This window comes from Rhineura floridana, chromosome 5, assembly GCF_030035675.1.
Source record: "Rhineura floridana isolate rRhiFlo1 chromosome 5, rRhiFlo1.hap2, whole genome shotgun sequence".
NCBI classification, from domain to species: domain Eukaryota; kingdom Metazoa; phylum Chordata; class Lepidosauria; order Squamata; family Rhineuridae; genus Rhineura; species Rhineura floridana.
Genome location: NC_084484.1, coordinates 180,543,911 through 180,568,107, shown reverse-complemented (window position 1 = coordinate 180,568,107; position 24,197 = coordinate 180,543,911). Strand labels below are relative to the sequence as shown.

General features: G+C 46.5%; 1 protein-coding gene across 4 annotated transcripts in view; it reads left to right on the top strand.

Moving 5' to 3' along the window:
• TSKU (tsukushi, small leucine rich proteoglycan) overlaps positions 1-23,519 on the top strand; it is a 35,063-nt gene extending 11,544 nt beyond the window's left edge. For all 4 annotated transcript variants that reach the window (XM_061629033.1, XM_061629034.1, XM_061629031.1 and 1 more), the window contains exon 2: positions 22,322-23,519. In XM_061629033.1, the coding sequence (XP_061485017.1) occupies positions 22,331-23,392 (1,062 nt within the window). In that variant the 5' untranslated portion in view covers positions 22,322-22,330 and the 3' untranslated portion in view covers positions 23,393-23,519. The remainder of the gene's footprint in view (positions 1-22,321) is intronic.
• Positions 23,520-24,197: the final 678 nt, after the last annotated feature.

Here is a 24,197-nt window from a genome sequence, read left to right as displayed (position 1 = left end):
GTTTGTAGGAGTTCTTGTTTGCTCATGTGGTCCTGTTCAGAGAAACCTTCCCCGCACAAATCCCACCCTGAGCTTATTTAAAGGGTCCAAAGGGTGTCTAATTGTTGTGCCGATGTCTTAGCTTGAGTAGTCATAACACAGCACTGAGCCAGTCTGAATCCAACGGGGTTGGCCAGGACACCAGGCTTCACATTGAGGAGCCCCCAATAAGCTCTCAAGGAACACCAACATCCCCCTGGAACACGGCTGCATTGGGACGTTCTAAGCACTTCACAAGCAGCAGCTCGGGATTCGTTACAACAACCCTGTGAGATAGGCCAGTACTGTTGCCTCTCTATTGCAGACTGGGGATTAAGAGCCAGTGGCTTGCCTCAGGCTGTCAAGTGAGTTCAAGGCAGAGGCGAGGCTTGGATTGCAGCTCCAGATCTTGGATACTGCGTTACATCTCTCTTTGGAAAAAAACAACACAGCAGCAGCCAATGTTGGCATGTAATGTAGGTGAGCCCTTAACAGGCACTGATAACCGCTGAGACCTGATGGAAACAATGCCAGAAGCCTACTCCCAGCTGCTGTCTCAACTGCTGAACTTAGCAGAAAGAGCCTGCCAAGAGTTGAGGTGAGAGCTTGTGAACCAGGCTCTGGAGAACTTGGGAAGCCTTGTTTTGTTTTTAACACCCATCATCCTGGATTCCCAGTGCAATTGCTCTTCCATGCCGCTGTTCCTGAATGCAGGCTTTTTTTTTTTCCTGGGAGACTTGAGACTTTTCCCTCTCTCCCTTAGTTGGTTCTCTTTGACTTTCCTCCTCCACAGCCTCTTCTGCCTCCTTGTTAAGTCGGTTGGAAAGGAGGAGGGAGCGTGGTACACAGGAGTGGCCTGCATGCACTTTTTAAAAAGACAAGTGTTCCTTTTACGCTTGCCTTTGCAGTTTCTGGTGAGCGTCAAGCCAAGCGAGGCGGAACAGAGAGAGAGGACTGTATTGCTCCTTGGCACGGTCTTTCTTGCAGGCAATCTCTTGCCAAGTTTTTTTTAAAACATAAAGTAAAATAATTTTGGAGCACCTAGACTTGGAAATGAAGACAGGCAGCAAGGCAGGTAGGCAGGAATATGAATGTGGGGTAAGAAATTTTGAAAAATTGGCTGCGTAGTTCTGTCGTTGCTTGTGGCCTGCTGAAGATCCGAGTCTTGAAACGTACGTACTTAGAAGTAATTTCCACTAGGAGAAGGGAGACTCGCCTCCTAGTTAAGTCTGCTTATGACTGCAGCCCACTATTTATTTTATCTTCAGAGTTTAACTGTGTCAATACATTTGAGAGTGCCTGGCTGGCAGACTTGAGCAGAACAAGCCATTTAAAATAATTACTCGTCTTGGGCAAAAGTAGGTTTATGTGCAACGAAGCTGACTGTGTTTCCTCCCTGTCGATAGATAGCCCCAAGATGACAAATGGGGCTTTGTTACCTTGGAGAATAATATCGGTTTCTGGTGGCATATTCAGAGGCCAGGCAATATGGTATTGTGCAGGCAACCTTTTTAATTACATGAGCTAGATCCTTAATAGGATCGGCCTTGTGGGCCAAATTTGACAGATGGGCAAGCTGCCCACCTGTCGACCACCAGACATCACAATCACATCAGGTGCAAGGCGCTTTGAAGTCCTGAGCAAAGGTTTTCCCCTCTGATTTAGCAGGGGATTCTTATGCAAACCTCTTTCTGAGTCAGGAAGGGGTTTGCATGGAATCCTGTTGAACTGGGCAGGATTGACACCCCCCCATCAGCTGATGATCAGGGAGGTGTTAAATCATACTGCTTTGGCTATGTGCCGTTGCGTGCTGCAAACAGAGAGGTGCAACCAGTGCAGGATTAAATCTTGCCCTCCTGCCCATCAAATGATATTGCGAGTGACGTCGGCCAATGGGCAGATGGTTGTGATTTGAGAAAAATGGTCTCATAGGTGCTGGATGCCCAGGCAGGCTAAGATTGGCCTCTGGGCCAAAAGTTCCTCACCCCTGATATAGCAGATAGAGAAGCTTTCCTCCTAACCTGGCTGTCACCAAACATTTTGGACCACAACGTCCCAAGGCCCTAGCCAGTGCAACTGTCCACGCCAAATCCACCTCATGCCTTTCAAGCACATGACTTCCCCTAAAGAATCATGAGAGCCGTAGTTTGTTAAGGGTGCTGGGAATTTGTAGCTCTGTGGAGGGAAAACCACAGTGCCCAGAGTTCTTTGAGGGAAGTCATGTGCATTAAATGTGTTCTGGATGTGCTTGAAATGTATTGTGTGGATCTGTCCTCTGGGCACAACAGCATCTTCTCTGCATTTTTCAGTATCTCAGCAAATGAGGTTGGGACTCCCCGTTTGCTGAAAGGACATTTAGGTTGGCCTGTAACTTCGCCTACCTCACAGGGTTGTGGTTGTGAGGATAACACGGCATACATTCCTGTACACTGCCCTTTATTCCTAGAATGAGAATATTGCTATTATGTCTGCCAAGTGTGGGCACATAGGAGGGAGTGTGATGAAAGGTGAAGTGAATAGGTTCACAAAGTCTAGCTTAGCTCGGTGGAGGAGTTGCGTGGCGTGCAGAAGGTACCAGGCTCAGTCCCCAGCGAGTAGAGCCAAGAGACAGCCCTTTCTAAAATCCTGGACAGCCACTGCCAATCGGCTTGAGAAATGGAAATGGACTGCCTTCAAGTCTATCCCAACTTATGGCAACCCTATGAATCAGGTAAGCGGTATTCAGAGGTGGTTTTATCATTGCCTTCCTCTGAGGCTGAGAGGCAGTGACTGGCCCAAGGTCACCCAGTGAGCTTCATGGCTGTGTGGGGATTCGAACCCTAATCTCCCAGGTCGTAGGCCGACACTCTTAACCACTACGCCACACTGGCTCATCATAGACAGTACTACAACAGATGGACCAGTGGTTTGCCTTGGGATAAGGCTTTCTGTGTTCCCACGAGTGCATTCACACGTGCGTCGTTGTTGCTTGAAGTCTGCAACCTAATGCGAATGCATGAAGCATCACAACGCTTCAAAAATGCAACACCTTGCAATGGAAGCCGTGCTCTGACTCCGCCAAGGGACAAAACAGCAAGTTGGTTTTTATTTTATTTAACAAAATGTGCATACTGCTTCCTTGACGGAAAGCCTCTAAGCAATTTACAAGGAAAAATCTAAGCTATTCCTTGACAAGAAACGCAAGCATTGGATGTCTTTATGTTGGCTTGTTTTTAAATAGAGATAAAACCGGCAATTTTGGAACAAGTTACACATGGTAAAATTGCACATTAAAATTACACCCATGTCCACCAGCCAGGAAGCCCCTTGTGGCTTAATAGTCTTGTCTTTTTGCTGCAAAGGACCAACGTAGCTGCGCTTCTGGAATTCAGCCCAAAGAAGCGCTGGCTTGTTCCGTTTACTTGCTTTGGCAAGAGGTAGCGGTAGGGATCTCTTCCGCGTGTTGGCTCCTCGCCTGTGGTCAGCCGGTTGTGTGCAGCACACACAATACTGCGTTGGGCATGCAAATGGTTGCACGCTGAAAGCCAGATTTCTGCATATACAGCAGCGTGAGTTCCCTGGTTGCCCACAGTTGGGCTGGAAGGCAGCTCAGCGGGCATCAAAGGGTCTAGTCCTTGCTCTCACAATTACCTTCAGAAACGTTGGTAATTAAGTGGAATGTATATAGTTGCAATAAATAAACAGATAGCTGAAATACCACAAATGCAGAAGTCGTACCAGTAGGCCTTGCGGCATCTTGAGGAGTGGTTTTGAAATTCTACCGTTGGAATGGTTGAAACTTAGCTTGGTTCCTCGGTGAGAAGGTCCCACCTTCGCAGCAATCCTAGCCTGCACTGTAGATAAACCGAAATGTCCCCTAGAAATAGGTCAGGAATATTTTCTCAGTGGAATTCACCGGATTGGTTAAAGTCGTCTGTGTCAGTTGCAAAGCAGCTACCTGATTAACCTGGAGTGCCTCTGAGCCCTCCTTAGATTAGCTGCGTACCAACAGCTCTGTGCCTTGTATTAGGAAATGGGAGACCGCAGGGGACTCTTGGATGGTATGGAGGAGTGGGTAGAGTGTAACCCTTGTATCTTACTCATGTCTCCAAGTATAGAGATACTGTCCCTCTCTGCCAGTGTGGGATAGTGGTTAGAGCGCTGGACTAGGACCTGGGAGACCACGGTTCAAATCCCCACTCAGCCTGGAAGCTTACTTCTAGGGTGACCTTGGGCTAGTCACCATCTCTCGACCAAACCTACATCACAGGGATGTTGTGAGGATAATATGGAGGGGAAGAACCATGCACGCCATCTTGGGCTCATTGGAGGAACGGTGGGATATAAATGTAATAAGTAAAATAATAAATTTATTTCAGCCTTTACTGTTACTTGATAGTGCAGCCTTTGCCAACTTGGTGCCCTCAAGGTTTTGGTCCACAACTGCCGTCAGCGCATGCTGGCTGGGGCTGATGGGAGTTGTAGTGTGAATCATCCAGAGGGTGCCATGTTGGCAAAGGCTGCTCTAGTGGAAGAACAAAAAAGCATGCCTAATTTTTTTAATTGTTTTTACTGCAGTTTGGAAGCCGCCTTGTGCCAGGTCACTCTGTGTCCAAATAGCTCAGTGCATCCTGCGCTGGCTGGCAGCAGCTCTTCAGAGTCCTTCTCGTCACATGATCCTTTTAACTGGAGATGGCAGGGAGTCAACGTGGACCCTTCCACGTGCAAAACACGGGCCCTACCGTTGAGCTGTGGTCCCTGTGTGCCGTAGTTGTGGTCCGAGAGCCGTTGCATGTGTAATAACGGCTGGCTGTGGTTGGGGGCAGTTTTAACTTGCGAAGCTCGGTGAAGTGAACTAGAGAAAAGCTCATTTTCTGTGTGTGTGAAATGCTTCTGAGACAGCCCATCTCCCTCTTCCCATCCTATTGTCTGTTGCAACATAATGCTGCTTAATCCTGTGTGGAGGTGAGCACAGAGACACTTCAGCCAAGGACTTGAGGGACTGTGCTCTTTAACCCACCCTGGACACCGCCACCCTATTACTTTGTTCTGACAGCGCGGCTGCATCGAACTTCTGGCTTTCTAGAGTCCCCCCCCCCCCGCAGCTTCATTTGGAATGCAGCAACAAAACACGGGCGAGAGGACCCCACGCCCTGAGGAAAGGGCCGTAGCTCAGTGGCAGAGCATCTGCCGTGGTGCAGAAGGGCCCGGGTTCAATCTCTGGCATCTCCAAGAAGGGCTGGGAGAGACACTGTCTGAAAACTTGGAGAGCTGCTGCCAGTCAGTGTACACATTACTGAGCTAGATGGATAGTTACTGGAAACCGTAGGAGGGGAGAGTGCTTTTGTGCTCAGGTCCTGCTTGTGGACTGTGATAACAGGATGCTGGACTAGATGGGCCATCTGGGGGGGCACCCGTGCCCATGTGCACTGCATTGCCAGCCCCTAGGGGTTCCTGCTCTAGAGAGTGACAGGACGTTTGTAAAGGGACGTTTGGCCACATCTCACAAAGACTGGCATATGTCATACTTTGATTGACATTGAGCTTTTTCAGTGCACAGGACACTAAAAAATGGGGGTTTTGGCTGTGAGTCAGAGAGAGGCACATGCATTGTCTATATGCTCACCTTTGATTCTTTCTCCTGTCTCTCTCTCTCTCTCTCTCTCTCTCTCTCTCTCTCTCTCTCTTTCTCTCTCTCTCTCTCTCTCTCTCTCTGTGGAACAGAGACTGAAAGAACTGGGCATGTTTAGTCTGAAGAAGAGAAGACTGAGTGGAGATATGATAGCACTCTTCAAGTACATGAAAGGTTGTCACATAGAGGAGGGCCAGGATCTCTTCTCGATCATCCCAGAGTGCAGGACACGGAATAATGAGCTCAAGTTGCAGGAAGCCAGATTTTGACTGGACATCAGGAAAAACTTCCTTAGAGCCATACGACAATGGAACCAATGACCTAGAGAGGTAGTGGGCTCTCTGACGCTGGAGGCATTCAAGAGGCAGCTGGACAGCCATCTGTCGGGAATGCTTTGATTTGGATTCCTCCATTGTGCAGGGGGTTGGACTTGATGGTCTTATAGGCCCCTTCCAACTCTACTATTCTATTATTCTCTCTTTTAACATTTTCCTCTTGGCAGCTCCCCCAGACAGTGACTTTTTAAACTCCCTCCCCCAAATTTAAAAAGCAGATTGCAAGTTTTGGCTTACGAGGGCTTCAAGCGGAACTCGGTGGCAGGGAAGGAAAAATATTAATAATACGCAAAGGACTTGGCATCAGTTTCTCTGAAAATAGCTAACCACACTCTCCTGTCTAGAAAATTGCAGCAAACAGTGGGGCGGGAGGGGTGATCAGCAACAGCTGAGGCCAGAGAAAAAGAGGGAAGTCATCCCCAGCTAAAGCTCTGAGGAGGTGACAGAAAGGAATTAAACCCAGAGGCCTGGCACCTTTCCATGACAGGGAAAGCCTTCACTTGTTCCGTAAACAGAAGGTAAAGAAAGAATAGGACAACTCTATTAATGATACTAATTTAAAGAATCCTGAAAGAGGAAGAATAAAGGTTACAGCATTTGGGGCTTTTTAGTTCAGAGAAAATATGAGTATGAGGCAATGTGATAGGAGCACATACAACTATGCATGGTGTGGAGGAAGTGGACAGAGGAAAAAAAATTCTCCCTCTCATAATACTAGGAACTTGGAGACATCCACTGAAACTCAGTATTAGACTCAGGACAGACAAAAGAAAGTCCTTCCTCACGCAGCGCATAAACTCTGGAATTGGCTGTCACGGTATAGCGGTGGCCCCCAACTTGGATGCGTTTGCAAGAGGATTGGACAAGTTCACGTGGAAAAGGCTGTTGGTGGCTACTAGCCATGATGGCGATGTTGTTCCTCCACTGTCAGTGGCAGTATGCCTCGATATACCAGTTGCTGGGAATCGCAGGTGGGGAGAGTGCCCTTGCACTCGGGTCCTACTTCTGGGCTGCCCATAGGCATCTGCTTGGCCACTGTGAGAACAGGATGCTGAACTAAATGGGCCACTGGCTTTTTCCAGCAGAGCTCTCTTTATGTTCTTAAAGGTGTTTAGACAAATTCATGGAGGACAAGGCTGTCGAGGTCTACCAGCCATGATGGCTTTGTTCCAGGGCTGTGGACTCGGAGTCGGAAGCAATTTTGGGTGGAGTACATTTCTACCGACTCCGACTTCAAAATAAAAACTTTCATAGGAATTTAGGAAAGTTTTCTTGTTCAGCAATGTTAATGAAATATATTTTATGTTCTATCAATCTAGCCCGATGATTCACGTGGTGGTGGTGAAATGCCTTGTGCTACCATTTTACTACAGTAAATTTGTTGTTACTAGTTAATATACATTTGCCATTTATGAAGGAGTCGAGTTGGGGAGTAGAAAAACAGAGGAGTCGGAGTCGAAGGTTTGGCGTACCGACTCCAGAGCCCTGGTTTGTTCTACCTGCACCGTTGGAGACAGTATGCCTCTGAATACCAGTAGCTAGAAGGACAAGTGGGGAGAGCGCTGCTCTTGCACTCGGGTCCTGCTTGCAGGATTCCCTGGTTGATCACTGTGAGAACAGGATGCTGAACTAAATGGGCCATTGGCTTGATCCAGCAAGGCTGCTCTTGTGTTCTCATGCTGAAGAGCTGTCCTAGGACAATCCTCTACTTCAGCCTTTCCCAACCGCTGTGCCTCCAGATGTTGTTGGACCACAACTCCCATCAGCCTCAGCCAGCATTGCCAACGGTCAGGAAAGATGGGGGTTGTGGTCCAACAACAGCTGGAGGCACACTGGTTGGGAAAGGCTGCTCTACTTGAATGAATTATAGTAATTATATTTTTACATTTACTTACTTTATCGACGTTTATATACCACTTACTAGAACAAAAGCTGATTTCAAAGTATATGTGTGTGCACGCATTTGAAAATTTTATGCAATTTTGTGTGTGGTGTATTACCTCTCTTTTGGGTGATGTGTAAGTGGATACCCTAAGTGAAGACCAAAATGAGACTTCGATTCTTGACATCAGGCAGTGTAAAAATGTAAATGTGCTGCCTTCAAGACGATTCCGACTTATGGCGACCCTATGAATAGGGTTTTCATGAGGCTCAGAGGCAGTGACTAGCCCAAGGTCACCCCGTGAGCTTCATGGCTATGTGGGGATTTGAACCCTGGTCTTCTAGGTCGTAGTCCAACACTCTAACCACTACACCACACTGGCTCCAGACCTCACCAATGGGAATCTTACCGCTAGTGCAGTGTTTCATTGTCTGCGCATGAGAGATGCACTGTGGCGCCACTGCTTCAAGGTCCTTGCAATATAGCAACCATCCTTACACAATCCATCACAGTGCTGTGCCATTTCCTAGTATATAAAAATAGTTCCATCGCACTCCCACAGAATTATAAAATCGTGGAATTGGAAGGGGCCTATAAAGCCATCGAGTCCCAACTCCCTGCAGGAATCCAAATGAAAGCATACCCGACAGGTGGCTGTCCAGTTGCCTGTTGAAGGCCTCCAGTGTTGGAGAGCCCACCACCTCCTAGGTCATTGGTTCCATTGTCGTACCTCTCTAACAGTTAGGAAATTTTTCCTGATGTTCAGCTGAAATTGGCTTCTTGCAACGTGAGCCCATTATTTCGTGTCCTGCACTCTGGGTCGATCGAGAAGAGATCCTGGCCCTCCTCTGTGTGACAACCTTTCAAGTACTTGAAGAATGCTATCCTATCTCCCCTCAGTCTTCTCAAGGCTAAACATGCCCAGTTCTTTCAGTCTCTCCTCCTAGGGCAGCCTTTCCCAACTAGTGGGCCACCAGATGTTGTTGGACCACAATTCCCGTCTTTCTTGACCATTGGCAATGCTGGCTGAGGCTGATGGGAGTTGTAGTCCAACAACATCTGGTAGCCCACTAGTTGGGCTACCAACATCTGGTTCAGCAACATCTACACCAGCTTGAAAAGAAGGGTTAGACAGATTCATTGGGGGAGGATAGAGGCTTATCAACAGTTATGAGCCATAGTAGCAAAGTGGAACTTCCAGTTTCAGCAGCAGTATGCCACTGATACCAGCCCTGGGTAGCACCAACCAGAGAGGGCTGTTGGCTTCAAGCGTGGGGGGGGGGGTTCAGAGGTCAGCCACTGTGGGGAAACAGGATGCGAGACTCCCCAGGGCTCTGGTGCAATCAAACAGACTTCTTTCTTCTCATCAGGAAGTATTGTATTTTCCCAAGCACACCGTATTGCAAGTCCAGGATTACAATAAATTTCAAAATGGCAATGTCCCCTTACTAGCTTGAGAGGAGGGCAATGTGAAACAAATGAGAACCGGTGTGCATTTATTTCACAATAAACCGACTGCATGGGGGAGGAATCCTCCAAATGTTATATAAATCCAAAGAAGAAAAGAAATCTGAACAGATATCCTGGCCCCGAGGAGTTTGGGAGGACAGGTGAGAATGAGGAGTCTCTTTCCCCTTCAGATGGCTCTTGCAGTAAATTCCCTCCAGGCGGCTGCAGATGCTGAATTATGGCTCTGCTGAAAGAGAAAACCGTAAGCCGACACACGCAAGGTTGTTATTCTTGATCCAAGGACATGCTTAAGAAATGTATGATTGGGAGGGCGGGATGGGGTGGTAGAGGAATAAAGTTGTGGGGGGTAGGGGAATTGTCAAGAGCAAGGACTTGTAGACTAATTCAAGAGGAAGCTGGGCAGTTGCCCATTTGAGCATCAAAAAAAGCAAGCATCTGAGGTTAATTAAAGGCTGAACATGATGCTTTCTCTCTCTCTCTGTTGGCAGCCAACTCTATTTGCTCTTGGTTGGTTGGTTTGTCCTCGTCCCTTTTTATTTATTTTTCTTGTGCAGACAAAATCTTTCCACTGCCACCTCATCCACCCCGAAACAAAAAGAGCGAGGCAAACCCAGGAGAAAAGCACATTGCACTGAATAATTGACTTATGTGAAGGATCTCACCCTGTTCCTGGAAAGGGTTGAAAACCTATTCCCAACTAGGGACTGCCTGTTTTGTAGCTCAGAAGCTTGGCCCAAGGGTGAGCAGGAGGTAGTTGAGGATCTATTGGCTGATCACAGAGTAAGAATCATTGAGCTGGAAGGGAACTTGGAGGCCATTTAGTCCAGCCCCTTGCTCACTGTGCGAATCAACTACAAGCATCCCTGATGGCTGTCAATTGGGGAAAGGCCGTAGCTCAGTGGCAGAACATCTGCTTTGCATGCAGAAGGTCCCAGGCTCAATCCCCAGTGGCATGTTCCCTTAGGCCTGGGAGAGTCCCCTGTCTGAAAGCCGGAGGAGCTCCTGCCAGTCAGTGTTGACAGTACTGAGCTAGTTGGGACCAGCTGTGTGACTTGGTATAACGTAGCTGCCTGTGTTCCATCCTGCCTCTGATGCAGAAGACTGAGCCCCTCACCTCCAAGTTAGTGTGTTCCACTGCTGAACAATTCTTACCATTATTATTATTATTACTATTATTTAATTTAGGAATTGCTTCCTATGAGGCATTTTGAAGCAATTTACAATCAGAGCTTGGAAAAGTTACTTTTTTGAACTACAACTCCCATCAGCCCCAGATTGGGCCAATGGGAGTTGTAGTTCAAAAAAGTAACTTTTCCAAGCTCTGTTTACAAAACACTATGTAATGTAAATGTACTGCCTTCCAGTCGGTTCCGACTTATGGTGACCCTATGAAGACGGCTTTCATGAGGCTGAGAGGCAGTGACTAGCCCAAGGTCACCCAATGAGCTTCATGGCTATGCGGGGATTCGAACCCTGGTCTCCCAGGTCATAGTCCAACACCCTACTACACCACACTGGCGCTCTCTCTCTCTCTCTGAAATGAAATATTATATAATGTAATAGGTTTGGCTATACAGCATTTTATTTGTATATTCCATCCTATCACACAAACATTGTGCTTTCCACAGTAGCCAATCCATAAGCAGGATATGAGCACAATTGCCCTCTTGTGCTGTTGTTCCCCAAATGCAAATGTACTGCCTTCAAGTCAATTCAGACTTACGACGACCCTATGAATAGGGTTTTCATGAGGCTGAGAGGCAGTGACTGGCCCAGGGTCACCCAGTGAGGTTCATGGCTGTGTGGGGATTCAAACCCTGGTCTCCTGGGTCCTAGTCCAACACCTTAACCACTACACCACACTGGCTCTCCACTTACAAGACACTAACAACATGTAAAAAACAATTACAATTGATCGATCGGTCTAACCTATCTATCTGTCTATCTATCCATACATACACTACACTATGGTATATTCCATTAGGAAATGTCTTCTAATTTTTAGCCAAAGCTGCTTTGCAGTTTCCACCTCTTGGCCCCATCCTTGCCTTCTGGAGAACAAGCGTGCTCCATCTTTTGTATGCTGGCTCTCCAACATGCCTGAAAGCCGCTTTCACGTATGCACTTCATCTTTTCCTCTCCAGGCTTACACATTCCCGGATCTCTCAACCGCTCCCCGTGGGACTTGCCTTCCCCCCCTGGCCCTATCACCACACTCTTCTGGTCACTTTTCCATGGATGTGCTCCAGTTTATCCATCCGATAGATTTCACATTGGTTTCTTACTCCCCCTTGTTTCTAACAAAAGCAACAACACAAAAGCTCCACTTCTGTTGTTAAACTTGCATATGGAGGCCACCCTGATGTGTCTCTTGTGGAGTAGAGTTAGATAACTGAGCTGCCACTTTGAACCTGGCTTAGTGGTAGGTGGACTTTGGGTTTTTTTCTGTAAAATAAAGTCTAGTGCTATTGTCCTGTTCAGAGTGGGATTCACGAGGCTGAGACACAGGTGCAACCAAATCTTGTTTTATTAAAGTAGTGGATACATCAAAAGCAGTACGCTTCATAGAAATATCTTAAGCTAGCTCACTAGAAGTCCCTAACTGCACTCTAGACATGGTCTGCAACGCGTGAAGAAAGTTGACTCAGCAACTTAACCCAGAGAGCTGCAGTCTTAAGTAGGGAAAGTTTTAGATCGTAATCTCTGACTCCTTCGCAAGTCCTGCCTTTGTCCTGTCCGCTTCTCGCAACGTAGAGAGCGGGGTGACGGGGTGTGTGCCTCTAATGGCTCATCCGAAAGAACCATCTCCTTAGCAACCTGCTCAAGGTCAGGGGCAGTGACACTCTTGAGGCATCTCGAGAACTGCTTGGTAAAGGGGGAGTCAACACACCCTCTGTGACATCTTCCAACGGCTCCTCCAGCCTGTCGGGGGGCGGCGCGCTCTCCGCTTCCGAGACCGCGCCATCTGTGGGAATTGGCCCAGAGTCGAACTCACCCCCTCCCAAGGTCTTGCTCAGACTCAACAATTCCTTGTTCTTCCGCACCCTCTGACAGCCTGGAAACCTGGAACTCATGTCTCCCCCCTCCCTGGCCCTCATGGGGCAGCAGAGGCTCAACAGCTATTGATGGCTACTAGCCACAATGGCTATGGCAGGGATGGGGAACCTTTTTGGCTCCAGGGGCCATCTAGCGGACCAACGTTGGCTGGTGGGTGGGGCAATGCACGTGTCAATCACATGACCACTGTGGCATCATATGATTGACAGGTGGGTTGCACACTCAAACGAAAGCCAGGAGACCTGTTTTTTCTTCTTCATTGTTGCACGATGTCCCCGTCAGAGCCACGTCTGTGGCAGGGGCTGCTTTACCACAGAGTGATGAAGCCAAAGAAGGGGGGGTCTGCTTTCTTTCCCTGTGTGTTCAGCAAAAGCAAACAGGTTTTTTTTTAATTTGAAAGCCCACAGTTTGAAAGGTTGAAAGGATCAGCGTGGGGTGGGCTTTCCAAGAAGGTTCTGCCCATCAGCTGACATCACCAGTGACATCGGCTGATGGGCAGGCGGGTGTGGTTTGAAGAAAATGGCCTTGGGGGCCAAATGGGACTCCCTGAAGGGCCATGATTGGACTAGAGGCCAAAGTTCCCCACCCCTGGGCTATGTTCTACCTGTGTTTAATGATAATCACTGAGCAATGTAGTACAGCCTTTGCCAACCCGGTGACCTCCAGAGGTTTTGGGATACAAAACCCACCAGCATGGGCTGATGGGAGTTGTAGTCCAAAACCTCTGGAGGGCACCAGGTTGGCAAAGCCTGCTTTACACTATGCAGTACACCTCTGAATACCAGTTGCTGGGAATCCCAAGTGGGGAGAGTGCTGTTGCACCCAGGTCCTGATTGGGGCCTTCCCATAGTGGGCATCTGGTTGGCCACTGTGAGAACAGGCTGTTTGACTAGATGGGCCCCTTTGGCCTGATTCAGCAGGGCTCTTTTATTTTATTTATTAATTTATTATTTGGGCAAACAAAAGCACTAAAAACACTTTAAAACATCATAAAAACAGACTTTAAAACACATTAAAACAAAACCTTAAAAACATTTTTTAAAGCTTTCAAGGCATCTTTAAAAAAGAGGTTAAAAACATACTGTTTTTTTAAAAAAAGCTTTACAAACTCCTTAAAAAGCAATTCCAGCACAGACGCAGACTGGGATAAGGTCTCAACTTAAAAGGCTTGTTGAAAGAGGAAGGTCTTTAGTAGGCACCAAAAGGATAACAGAGATGGCACCTGTCTAATATTTAAGGGGAGGGAATTCCACAGGGCAGGTGCTGCCACACTAAAGGTCCATTTCCTATGTTGTGCAGAACTGACTTCCTGATAAGACTGTATCTGCAGGAGGCCCTCACCTGCAGAGCGCAGTGATCGACTGGGTATATAAGGTATTTCAGGTATCCTGGTCCCAAGCTGTATAGGGCTTTGCACACCAAGACTAGAAACTTGAACTTGATGACAGTAATAATCCTGGCCCACCTTACATGGCTGGTGTGAGGACTGCAGTGTTCTACCTCCACTGTTGGATGCAGTGTGCTTCTGAATACCAGTTGCTGGGAATTGCTAGTGGAGTGAATGGGGTCCTGCTTGCAGGTTTCCCATTGGGGCCTCGCGTTAGCCACTGTGAGAACAGGATGCTGGACTGAATGGGCCACTGGCCTGATCCGGTAGGACCCTTCTTATGCTCTTAAAGTTGACCCCACAAGCCTGATGTCCCGACACAAGTCTCCACCACTTTGCTACGCTGCCAGTACATGGGTTACTTATAGTATGAAGAACATCATTGCCACCCTGGGCTCTTTTTGTGGGAAGATTATTTAATATATAAATAATCATTGTAGATTAATGCCTAGTTCTCCTTGCCCAGGTCATTCCTATGGTGGAAAATCCTGAACGGAGTTACCCACTCAGACCTGGAGTGCGTGACCTCTGACTCTTGTCGGCAGGAAGGAAAACCTCGTGCAATATTCTGCCTCTACCAGGAGCGCCCCCTGCTGTTCGAGAGAACAATGCAGGAAGGAGGAGGTGGCAAAATATCAGCTATTAAATTTACTGTAGTGGGTTGAATCTAATGCTAGCCTTGCTCAGAGCAGGCCCATTGAAGTTCATCAGTTTCAGTGGATCTGCTCTGCGTAGGACTAGCACTGTTATGTTTTCATGCGTGCATACCATTTGGACCTGCACCTAAGTGGGGCCTGCAACAAAATGTTGGAGGGTGTCATCAGCTCCTAAGAGGAGTGTTTCTGTCCAAGGTTTCAGGCAGGCAGCCATGCCCTGCTCCAGAGTCTGACAACCTGTTGAGCATTCTACATCCCTTTCTCACGGCCACCCTCCCTTTTGTTTTTCCAACTGTCACTCAACACCGAAGGGCCGTAGCTGCAGAAAGTCCCAGGTTCAAACTCCAGTGGCATATCCACATAGGGCTGGGGGGAGAGTCCTACCTGAAACCCCGGAAAGCCCCTGCCAGTCTGTGCAGACAGTGCTGAGCTAAATGGACCAACGGCCTGACTTAATATAAGGCAGCTTCCACTAAATGACTACTGCGCATGCTCGTTCCTCACTGGGATGTTTTTGAGCAGTGGGATTGTCCCTTAGGCTTTTTTAAAAGTGTTTTGGGGGTTTTGCTGTACTTCTGCAAACCTCAGGATTCCCGGGAGTATGGCCATATATTCCTTGTGTGTCTTGCCAGCTCTGTTTGATCTTTAGTCAAGTTGGCACTCACCACTTGAGTTTGCTGTTAGAGGGATGCTTTGAATACGGAGAGTTCTAGGTTCTTTCCCTGACCGCTCTAGGTAGGGCTGGAAAGACATCTGTCTGAAACCCTGGGGAGCCCGCCAGTGCAGATAAGACTGAGCTAGAGCAGGATTAGCCAATGTGGTTCCCTTCGGGGGGTGTTGGACTACAACTCCCATCATCCTTGGCCATTGGTCAGGCTGCTTGGGACTGATGGGAGTTGTAGCCCACCATCTGGAAGACACCCCATTAAGCTACCCTTGAGTAGGGGTGGAACGATCTGTCCGTTTTGGCCCTCTCAGTTTTTCATTTTTCTAATTTTACATTCAGTTTGATTGATTGATTGATATATATCCCGCCATTCCTCCCAGCAGGAGTTCTCCACATTTCTGCAACAATTTGTGGGTTTTTTTGGTAAAAAAAATTCTCATGAAAATTCATCAGCATTTTAGGGTGAATTTGTCCTAATAAATACATTTTTGTATGCAGTTTTGACTAGTGTACACATTTTTGTAAGCAATTTCTCCTAATGCAATGCATTTTGTATGTTTTTCCACCAATATATTCATTTTTATGCACACTTTCCCCTAAGGTATGCATTTTTGTAAATGTTGCTTGGTTGGAGAACTGCAAGTGTGAATTTTGAACATAAGAACATAAAAACATAAGAAGAGCCTGCTGGATCAGGCCAGTGGCCCATCTACTCCAGCATCCTGTTCTCACAGTGGCCAACCAGGGGCCTGGGGGAAGCCCGCAAGCAGGACCCGAGTGTAAGAACACTCTCCCCTCCTGAGGCTTCCGGCAACTGGTTTTCAGAAGCATGCTGCCTCTGACTAGGGTGGCACAGCACAGCCATCACGGCTAGTAGCCATTGATAGCCCTGTCCTCCATGAATTGGTCTAATCTTCTTTTAAAGCCGTCCAAGCTGGTGGCCATGACTGCATCTTGTGGGAGCAAATTCCATAGTTTAACTATGCGCTGAGTAAAGAAGTACTTCCTTTTGTCTGTCCTGAATCTTCCAACATTCAGCTTCTTTGAATGTCCATGAGTTCTAGTATTATGAGAGAGGGAGAAGAACTTTTCTCTATCCACTTTCTCAATGCCATGCATAATTTTATACACTTCTATCATGTCTCCTCTGACCCGCATTTTCTCTAAACTAAAAAGCCCCAAATGCTGCAACCTTTCCTCGTAAGGGAGTCGCTCCATCCCCTTGATCATTCTGGTTGCCCTCTTCTGAACCTTTTCCAACTCTATAATATCCTTTTTGAGATGAGGCGACCAGAACTGTACACAGTATTCCAAATGCGGCCGCACCATAGATTTATACAACGGCATTATGATATCGGCTGTTTTATTTTCAATACCTTTCCTAATTATCGCTAGCATGGAATTTGCCTTTTTCACAGCTGCCGCACACTGGGTCGACATTTTCATCGTGCTGTCCACTACAACCCCGAGGTCTCTCTCCTGGTCGGTCACCGCCGGTTCAGACCCCATGAGCGTATATGTGAAATTCAGATTTTTTGCTCCAATATGCATAATTTTACACTTGTTTATATTGAATTGCATTTGCCATTTTTCTGCCCATTCACTCAGTTTGGAGAGGTCTTTTTGGAGCTCTTCGCAATCCCTTTTTGTTTTAGCAACCCTGAACAATTTAGTGTCGTCAGCAAACTTGGACACTTGACTGCTCACTCCTAATTCTAGGTCATTAATGAACAAGTTGAAAAGTACAGGTCCCAATACCGATCCTTGAGGGACTCCACTTTCTACAGCCCTCCATTGGGAGAACTGTCCGTTTATTCCTATTCTCTGCTTTCTGCTTCTTAACCAATTTCTTATCCACAAGAGGACCTCTCCTCTTATTCCATGACTGCTAAGCTTCCTCAGAAGCCTTTGGTGAGGTACCTTGTCAAACGCTTTTTGAAAGTCTAAGTACACTATGTCCACTGGATCACCTCTATCTATATGCTTGTTGACACTCTCAAAGAATTCTAATAGGTTACTGAGACAGGACTTTCCCTTGCAGAAGCCATGCTGGCTCTGCTTCAGCAAGGCTTGTTCTTCTATGTGCTTAGTTAATCTAGCTTTAATCATACTTTCTACCAGTTTTCCAGGGACAGAAGTTAAGCTAACTGGCCTGTAATTTCCGGGATCCCCTCTGGATCCCTTTTTGAAGATTGGCGTTACATTTGCCACTTTCCAGTCCTCAGGCACGGAGGAGGACCCAAGGGACAAGTTACATATTTTAGTTAGCAGATCAGCAATTTCACATTTGAGTTCTTTGAGAACTCTCGGGTGGATGCCATCCGGGCCCGGTGATTTGTCAGTTTTTATATTGTCCATTAAGCTTAGAACTTCCTCTCTCGTTACCACTATTTGTCTCAGTTCCTCAGAATCCCTTCCTGCAAATGTTAGTTCAGGTTCAGGGATCTGCCCTATATCTTCCACTGTGAAGACAGATGCAAAGAATTCATTTAGCTTCTCTGCAATCTCCTTATCGTTCTTTAGTACACCTTTGACTCCCTTATCATCCAAGGGTCCAATTGTCTCCCTAGATGGTCTCCTGCTTTGAATGTATTTATAGAATTTTTTGTTGTTGGTTTTTATGTTCTTAGCAATGTGCTCCTCAAATTCTTTTTTAGCATCCCTTATTGTCTTCTTGCATTTCTTTTGCCAGAGTTTGTGTTCTTTTTTATTTTCTTCATTTGGACAAGACTTCCATTTTTTGAAGGAAGACTTTTTGCGTCTAAGAGCTTCCTTGACTTTGCTCGTTAACCATGCTGGCATCTTCTTGGCCCTGGCGGTACCTTTTCTGATCTGCGGTATGCACTCCAGTTGAGCTTCTAATATAGTGTTTTTAAACAACTTCCAAGCATTTTCGAGTGATGTGACCCTCTGGACTTTGTTTTTCAGCTTTCTTTTTACCAATCCCCTCATTTTTGTGAAGTTTCCTCTTTTGAAGTCAAATGTGACCATGTTGGATTTTCTTGGCAATTGGCCAGTTACATGTATATTTAATTTAATAGCACTGTGGTCACTGCTCCCAATCGGTTCAACAACACTTACATCTTGCACCAGGTCCCGGTCCCCACTGAGGAGTAAGTCCAGGGTTGCCGTCCCTCTGGTCGGTTCCATGACCAACTGGTCTAGGGAATAGTCATTTAGAATATCTAGAAACTTTGCTTCTTTGTCATGACTGGAACACATATGCAGCCAGTCTATGTCCGGGTAGTTGAAGTCACCCATTACTACCACATTTCCTAGTTTGGATGCTTCCTCAATTTCATATCTCATCTCAAGGTCTCCCTGAGCATTTTGATCAGGGGGACGATAGATCGTTCCCAGTATTAAGTCCCTCCTGGGGCATGGTATCACCACCCACAACGATTCTGTGGAGGAGTCTGCCTCTTTTGGGGTTTCGAGCTTGCTGGATTCAATGCCTTCTTTCACGTATAGAGCGACTCCGCCACCAATACGTCCTTCCCTGTCCTTCCGATATAGTTTATATCCAGGGATAACCGTATCCCACTGGTTTTCTCCATTCCACCAGGTCTCCGTTATGCTCACTATATCAATGCTCTCCTCTAAGACCAAGCACTCCAGTTCTCCCATCTTGGTTCGCAGGCTCCTAGCATTAGCGTACAGGCACTTGTAAGCAGTGTCTCTCTTCAAGTGTCTTTGGCACTTGTGGTTAGGCCTATGGTAATTTTGCTCTTCTGAATTTATATCCTGTGCCCCTGCTCTCACAATGCCTACTTCTAGGCCTACCCCTTTTAAAATTTCATCATTTCTTTGGTTTTTATCCCAGGGGGGAGGTTTATTCCGAACCGGACCTTTCTCAGCTCCTGTCGGGTTTCCCCCCTCAGTCAGTTTAAAAGCTGCTCTGCCACCTTTTTAATTTTAAGTGCCAGCAGTCTGGTTCCATTCTGGTTCAAGTGGAGCCCGTCCCTTTTGTACAGGCCTGGCTTGTCCCAAAATGTTCCCCAGTGCCTAACAAATCCAAACCCTTCCACCCGACACCATCGTCTCATCCACGCATTGAGACTGCGAAGCTGGGCCTGTCTGGCTGGTCCTGCGCGTGGAACCGGTAGCATTTCAGAGAAAGCCACCTTGGAGGTCCTGGCTTTCAGCATCCTACCTAGCAACCTAAATTTTGCTTCCAGGACCTCACGGCTGCATTTCCCCATGTCGTTGGTGCCAACGTGCACCACGACCACTGACTCCTTCCCAGCACTGTCTACCAAACTATCTAAACGACGGGCGATATCCGCAACCTTCGTACCAGGCAGGCAAAACACCTTGCGGTCTACATGCCCATCACACACCCCACTGTCTATGTTCCTAATGATCGAATCACCCACTACAAGGATCCCTCCAGCCCCTGGAGATATATCCTCGGCACGAGAGGATAGCTGCTCATCCTCCAAGGAATGGGTCCCTTCTAAGGGATCGTTTCCCTCTTCCTCAGCTGGATGCTCTCCTTCCTCGAGACCATCGTTCTCCATGATAGCAGGAGAGCTATCATCGTTGGAGTGGGACACAGCTGTAACGTCCCTGAAGGCCTCCTCCACACACCTCTCTGCCTCTCTCAGCTTTTCCAGGTCCGCCACCTTGGCCTCAAGGAAATGAAGTCGTTCCCGGAGAGCCAGGAGCTCATTGAACCGAGAGCATACCCACGACTTCTGTCCAACAGGCAGATAGTCGTACATGCTGCAGGCGGTGCAAAACACTGGAAAGCCCCCACACCCCTGCTGGCTTCTTACCTGCATAGTTTTGTTTAAGGTTTATTACGTCAATGGGTTGGAGACTGCGGTTTAGTTGAGGTCAGGGAACAGACGGGCAGAGTGGGGGGCCGTGGTCTCCTCGCCCTGCTGCCGAACTCGCTCTGCTACTTAACTCGCCTTGACGCTTTGTCAGCTGGGGCCTGAAGCTTAACTCGCCTTGACGCTTTGTCAGCTGGGGCCTTGACGCTTAACTCGCCTTGACGCTTTGTCAGCTGGGGCCTTGACGCTTAACTTGCCTTGACGCTTTGTCAGCTGGGGATGATCTGACCTGTTCCCCAATCCTTGAAAATGGGATTGTACCCTTCGCCTCAGGTGTCAAGCTTCCTAACATTTCTGAAAACAATTTTTTCCTGACAATTTCCTTTCACTTCCATCTGATCAGTTATGAACTTCTGTGGACGAGCATGAAAGTTGGCAGACAGGTTGGAGAACTTGCTTTGTGCTCCTCTCCTTGATGCTTCAGCTAAAAGAAATAAATAAATGCTCTCTTTTTTTTATGGCCTCTGTTAGAGAAACAATAGCAGCAGCAATTCTGTGTGTAACTTAGCTGTGGAGTCAAACTTAAATGCAGGTGGACAAGATTAATCAGTCCTAGAAAAAACCCAGGAGTCTATTAAAACTTTACAAACGGTGGGCACATTTTGGAGAATGGAGATGCTGTAAAGGATCGCTCTTGCTGGCAAAGTGGTGCTGTTAAAGCAACATCACTCCGGGTCATAAGGTTTCATTCACTGTTGGGCTGGCATCTCTCTTTCCTGTTTAAAAATAGAAGCTCCTAATGATCTTCCTTTCCTCGTGAGGCTGTGGAATTTATCCCCCACTGTCATCCATCGTTTTCAAATAGCTCTTTCTCACTCTTTCTTCTTCCTTTAAACTTCCACTGCTGTAAATTCACACTGGAGTACAGTTGCTATGGTTTGAGATCAATCGGCCAGTTCCAAAGTTTATGGGTCTTAATGGCAGCTGCTAAGGATAAAACCTGCCTTCCTCAGCCCTCAGAGAGAAAGAACAACTGTTGTGCAATTGTTAGGAAGCATTGGCCCAGTTTTGTTCAATTTTGAAATGGAAATTGCTCTTTAAAAAAAATAGAAGCCTGATTCTTTTTTCATTTTCAAACATGCAAAACTGGAATGCTTCCGAGTTCAAAAGCCTTTAAAAATCCATCTGCTGTCATCGGGGAACCATGGGGGAATATGACCATTAGGGTTGCCACTTAAAAAGCAAAATGTTGGCTTATGCTCGTCTGAGCGTATGCAGAGTGCCCTGCAGTCATCAAGTGATGAAGTGTCAGGTCTGTGCATCTTTAAGGCCTGAATTCATATCTCTTAATGTGTGGAGGGGGTGGTGTTTTAGTTTTTTAAAGCAAGGTTCTGCAGAAACTTACCAAGGAGGACATCTGAAAAATTTACAGAGGTGCTGGAGAGAAGCTCGCTGGTACTTTTCTCAGCGCCAGAGTGTGACAGGCAACATTATATTTTCCGATTGGGGAAAAATGTATCATTTTGCATCACTGGACGCACTGTTAAGTCAGGCTTTTCCTGGCATCTGTTTTGAGCCCAAAATTGTGCACTGAAGGTTAGCCTGTTTTAAATGAAGGCTCTTTTCCTGACACTCTTGCTTTGCATTGCACGGGCATTTTTTACTTTATTTTGTTTTAGCTTTGAATGTGGGGCCCCTAAGCACAGGCAGTCCATCCTTACCCCCTACATTCTGAAGCAGTAAAATCCAAAGAGTGTTACACCAGTGGGGTTTTCTGTTAGTTTGCTCTATGTTACACCACTTTGTTTAAACAAGCCTTGCAAATACGGCTGAGTGGCTCTTCCCCATTTTCTTATTGTTCAGTAGGGTGCTTCTCTGTGTTCATCTCTGCTTGCAGTCTGGTTTTAACTTCCTCCAAGTTCCTAAAATGAATTTCAAAACTGGTCCATGTGCAGTGTCTCTCTCTTTCCTGCATGTTACCAATGCACACCAGTGCATAGGAGCATGGATTAGATTGCAGCACAAAAAGGAATCTTGATGTGATCATCTGATTGCATTAAGACTCCTTTTTGCACTGCAGTTGAATCCATGTGCTGGTGTGCTGCCCTGGGCTCCTAAAGGGAGGAAGGGTGGGATAGAAATATTATTATTATCATTATCATTAATAATAATAGTAATAATTACAACAACAACAATAAATGTGCATCAGTAACTGGGGGAGGGAGGGGTATGGGGAAACAAGTTGACAATTGTGGCAAACTCTGTACATGCAGGGGTCTGAACAAAGTCTAGAAACCAAATAATGCTGATGCATTATTGCAAATCTGGGGAAATCCCTGTTTTCAAGTATCCTTTTAGGAGCCATCTTTCCCCCTGAGTTTTCTCCGCACACTGTAACATTCTGCCAGTGCTTGGTGACTCTTCTGATGTTGCCTTTCCATCTGTGTTTTGTCCTTGCAGATTCCAGTTATGCCTTCCTTAATTTGGTTCAGCCTGCTGCTGCTTTTTCCCAGCGTTACAACTTCAAAGACTTGCTTCCCAGGATGCCACTGTGAAGTGGAGAGCTTTGGTCTGTTTGACAGCTTCAGCCTAACTAAGGTCGACTGCAGTGGGATTGGATCTCATATAGTGCCTGTCCCCATTCCCCTGGACACTACATACCTGGATTTGTCATCAAACAATCTGGAATCCATCAATGAGTCTATGTTGACTGGCCCTGGATATACGACGTTGGTCAGCCTAGATATGAGCTACAATAAAATCTCAAAGATCTTTCCCACCACGTTCTCTAGACTCCGGTATCTTGAATCCTTGGATCTGAGTCACAACTCTTTGGTTGCCCTCCCAGATGAGTGCTTCTCCAGGTCGCCCTTGGGGGATGTCGATCTCAGCAACAATTTCATCCTGGAGATAACGACAAACATCTTTGCAACAAAAGGTCAAGGGAAACCGATCAACGTCGATCTCTCAAATAACTTAATAAGCCTTGTTCTGAGACACCAGGACAAAGTCGTTCCCAACATTCAGAGCTTAAATCTGTCTGGAAACAGGCTAAAGGGTATCCCGGACCTCCAAGGGATACCACTCCAGTTCTTAAACCTTGATGGAAACCCAATCGCGGCCATTGAGAAAGGGGCATTTGTGGGGCTGAAGGATTTGATCCATCTGTCGCTCAGCGGAATTCCTGACCTGTTGGGGATTTCCCCGTACAGCTTCAAAGATCTGCCTGCTCTCCAAGTGCTTGATTTATCCAACAACCCCAACATTAAATTGTTGAATGCCGAGGTTTTCTACAGCCTAAATTCTTTGCAAGAACTCAATCTGTCTGGCACAGGGGTGGCCAATTCCTTATCAAAAACAATGCTGAAATACTTGCCTTCCATCAAAAGCATCACTATGGGCAAGAATGTAAAATGTCTTAAGACAATCCGAGAGGGCCAATACCACAGACAAACTGGGCTGACCAAGAAAGAGGTCCTAAGTTGCCATGACAGTCGTGGGTCAGTAGCAGTGGCACCCTATGTTTTGTGACAAGGGGTCAAGGAGAATGTATGGATGCCCGTACTTTGAAAAGCCGCAAATGTGCCTTCTGTAAAAAACTGTTAATTTATATATTTTGTATAATTCAATACTTGATTACAATGATTGATTGAAGACAGTGGTGATTGTGTGTGAGTTAATTTGATTTCATCTTTCCTGCCCCAAATTCTCTCCTTCTTAATACTGACAACATCATGATCATCATTACTGATAATGATAACAACTACCACCACCACAACCCACCACCACAGCAACAACCACAACTACAGCCATCACTACTAACACAACCACAAACAACCACAAACAGCCTTCACCAGTAGGTCCCAGGGCATCATTAAAAACAGTTTAAAACCAATTACATTCACAACTAGAGGGGGTCCTAAAAAATTGTTTATTTATTCATTTATTTTATTTTATTTATTACATTTGTATACTGCCCCATAGCCGAATCTCTCAAGTGTCAAAAGCCAAGGTGAGGAGATGTGTCTAACTGGGAATGGTGAGAAAGACATGCATCCTCCAATTAGAATATGAATTCTGTTTTTGATTTTATTTATATAATGCCATAAAGAGGCAGAGTGTTTTGCAAAATACAAGAGAGGCCTCTGCCCCAAAGGGCTTGCAATCTAAAATTTGACCCCAAGGGAAACAACAGAGGATGGGGAAACAACATGTGGGCAAGACTCCCAAGGCAAAGACTAGGTGTTTGTTTCGGTTATGTGTTTTATTTCATTAATAAGGTAGGTAGGTAGTCAATTTTCTACACACATGTGTACACTCAAAGTGACTTGCAGCT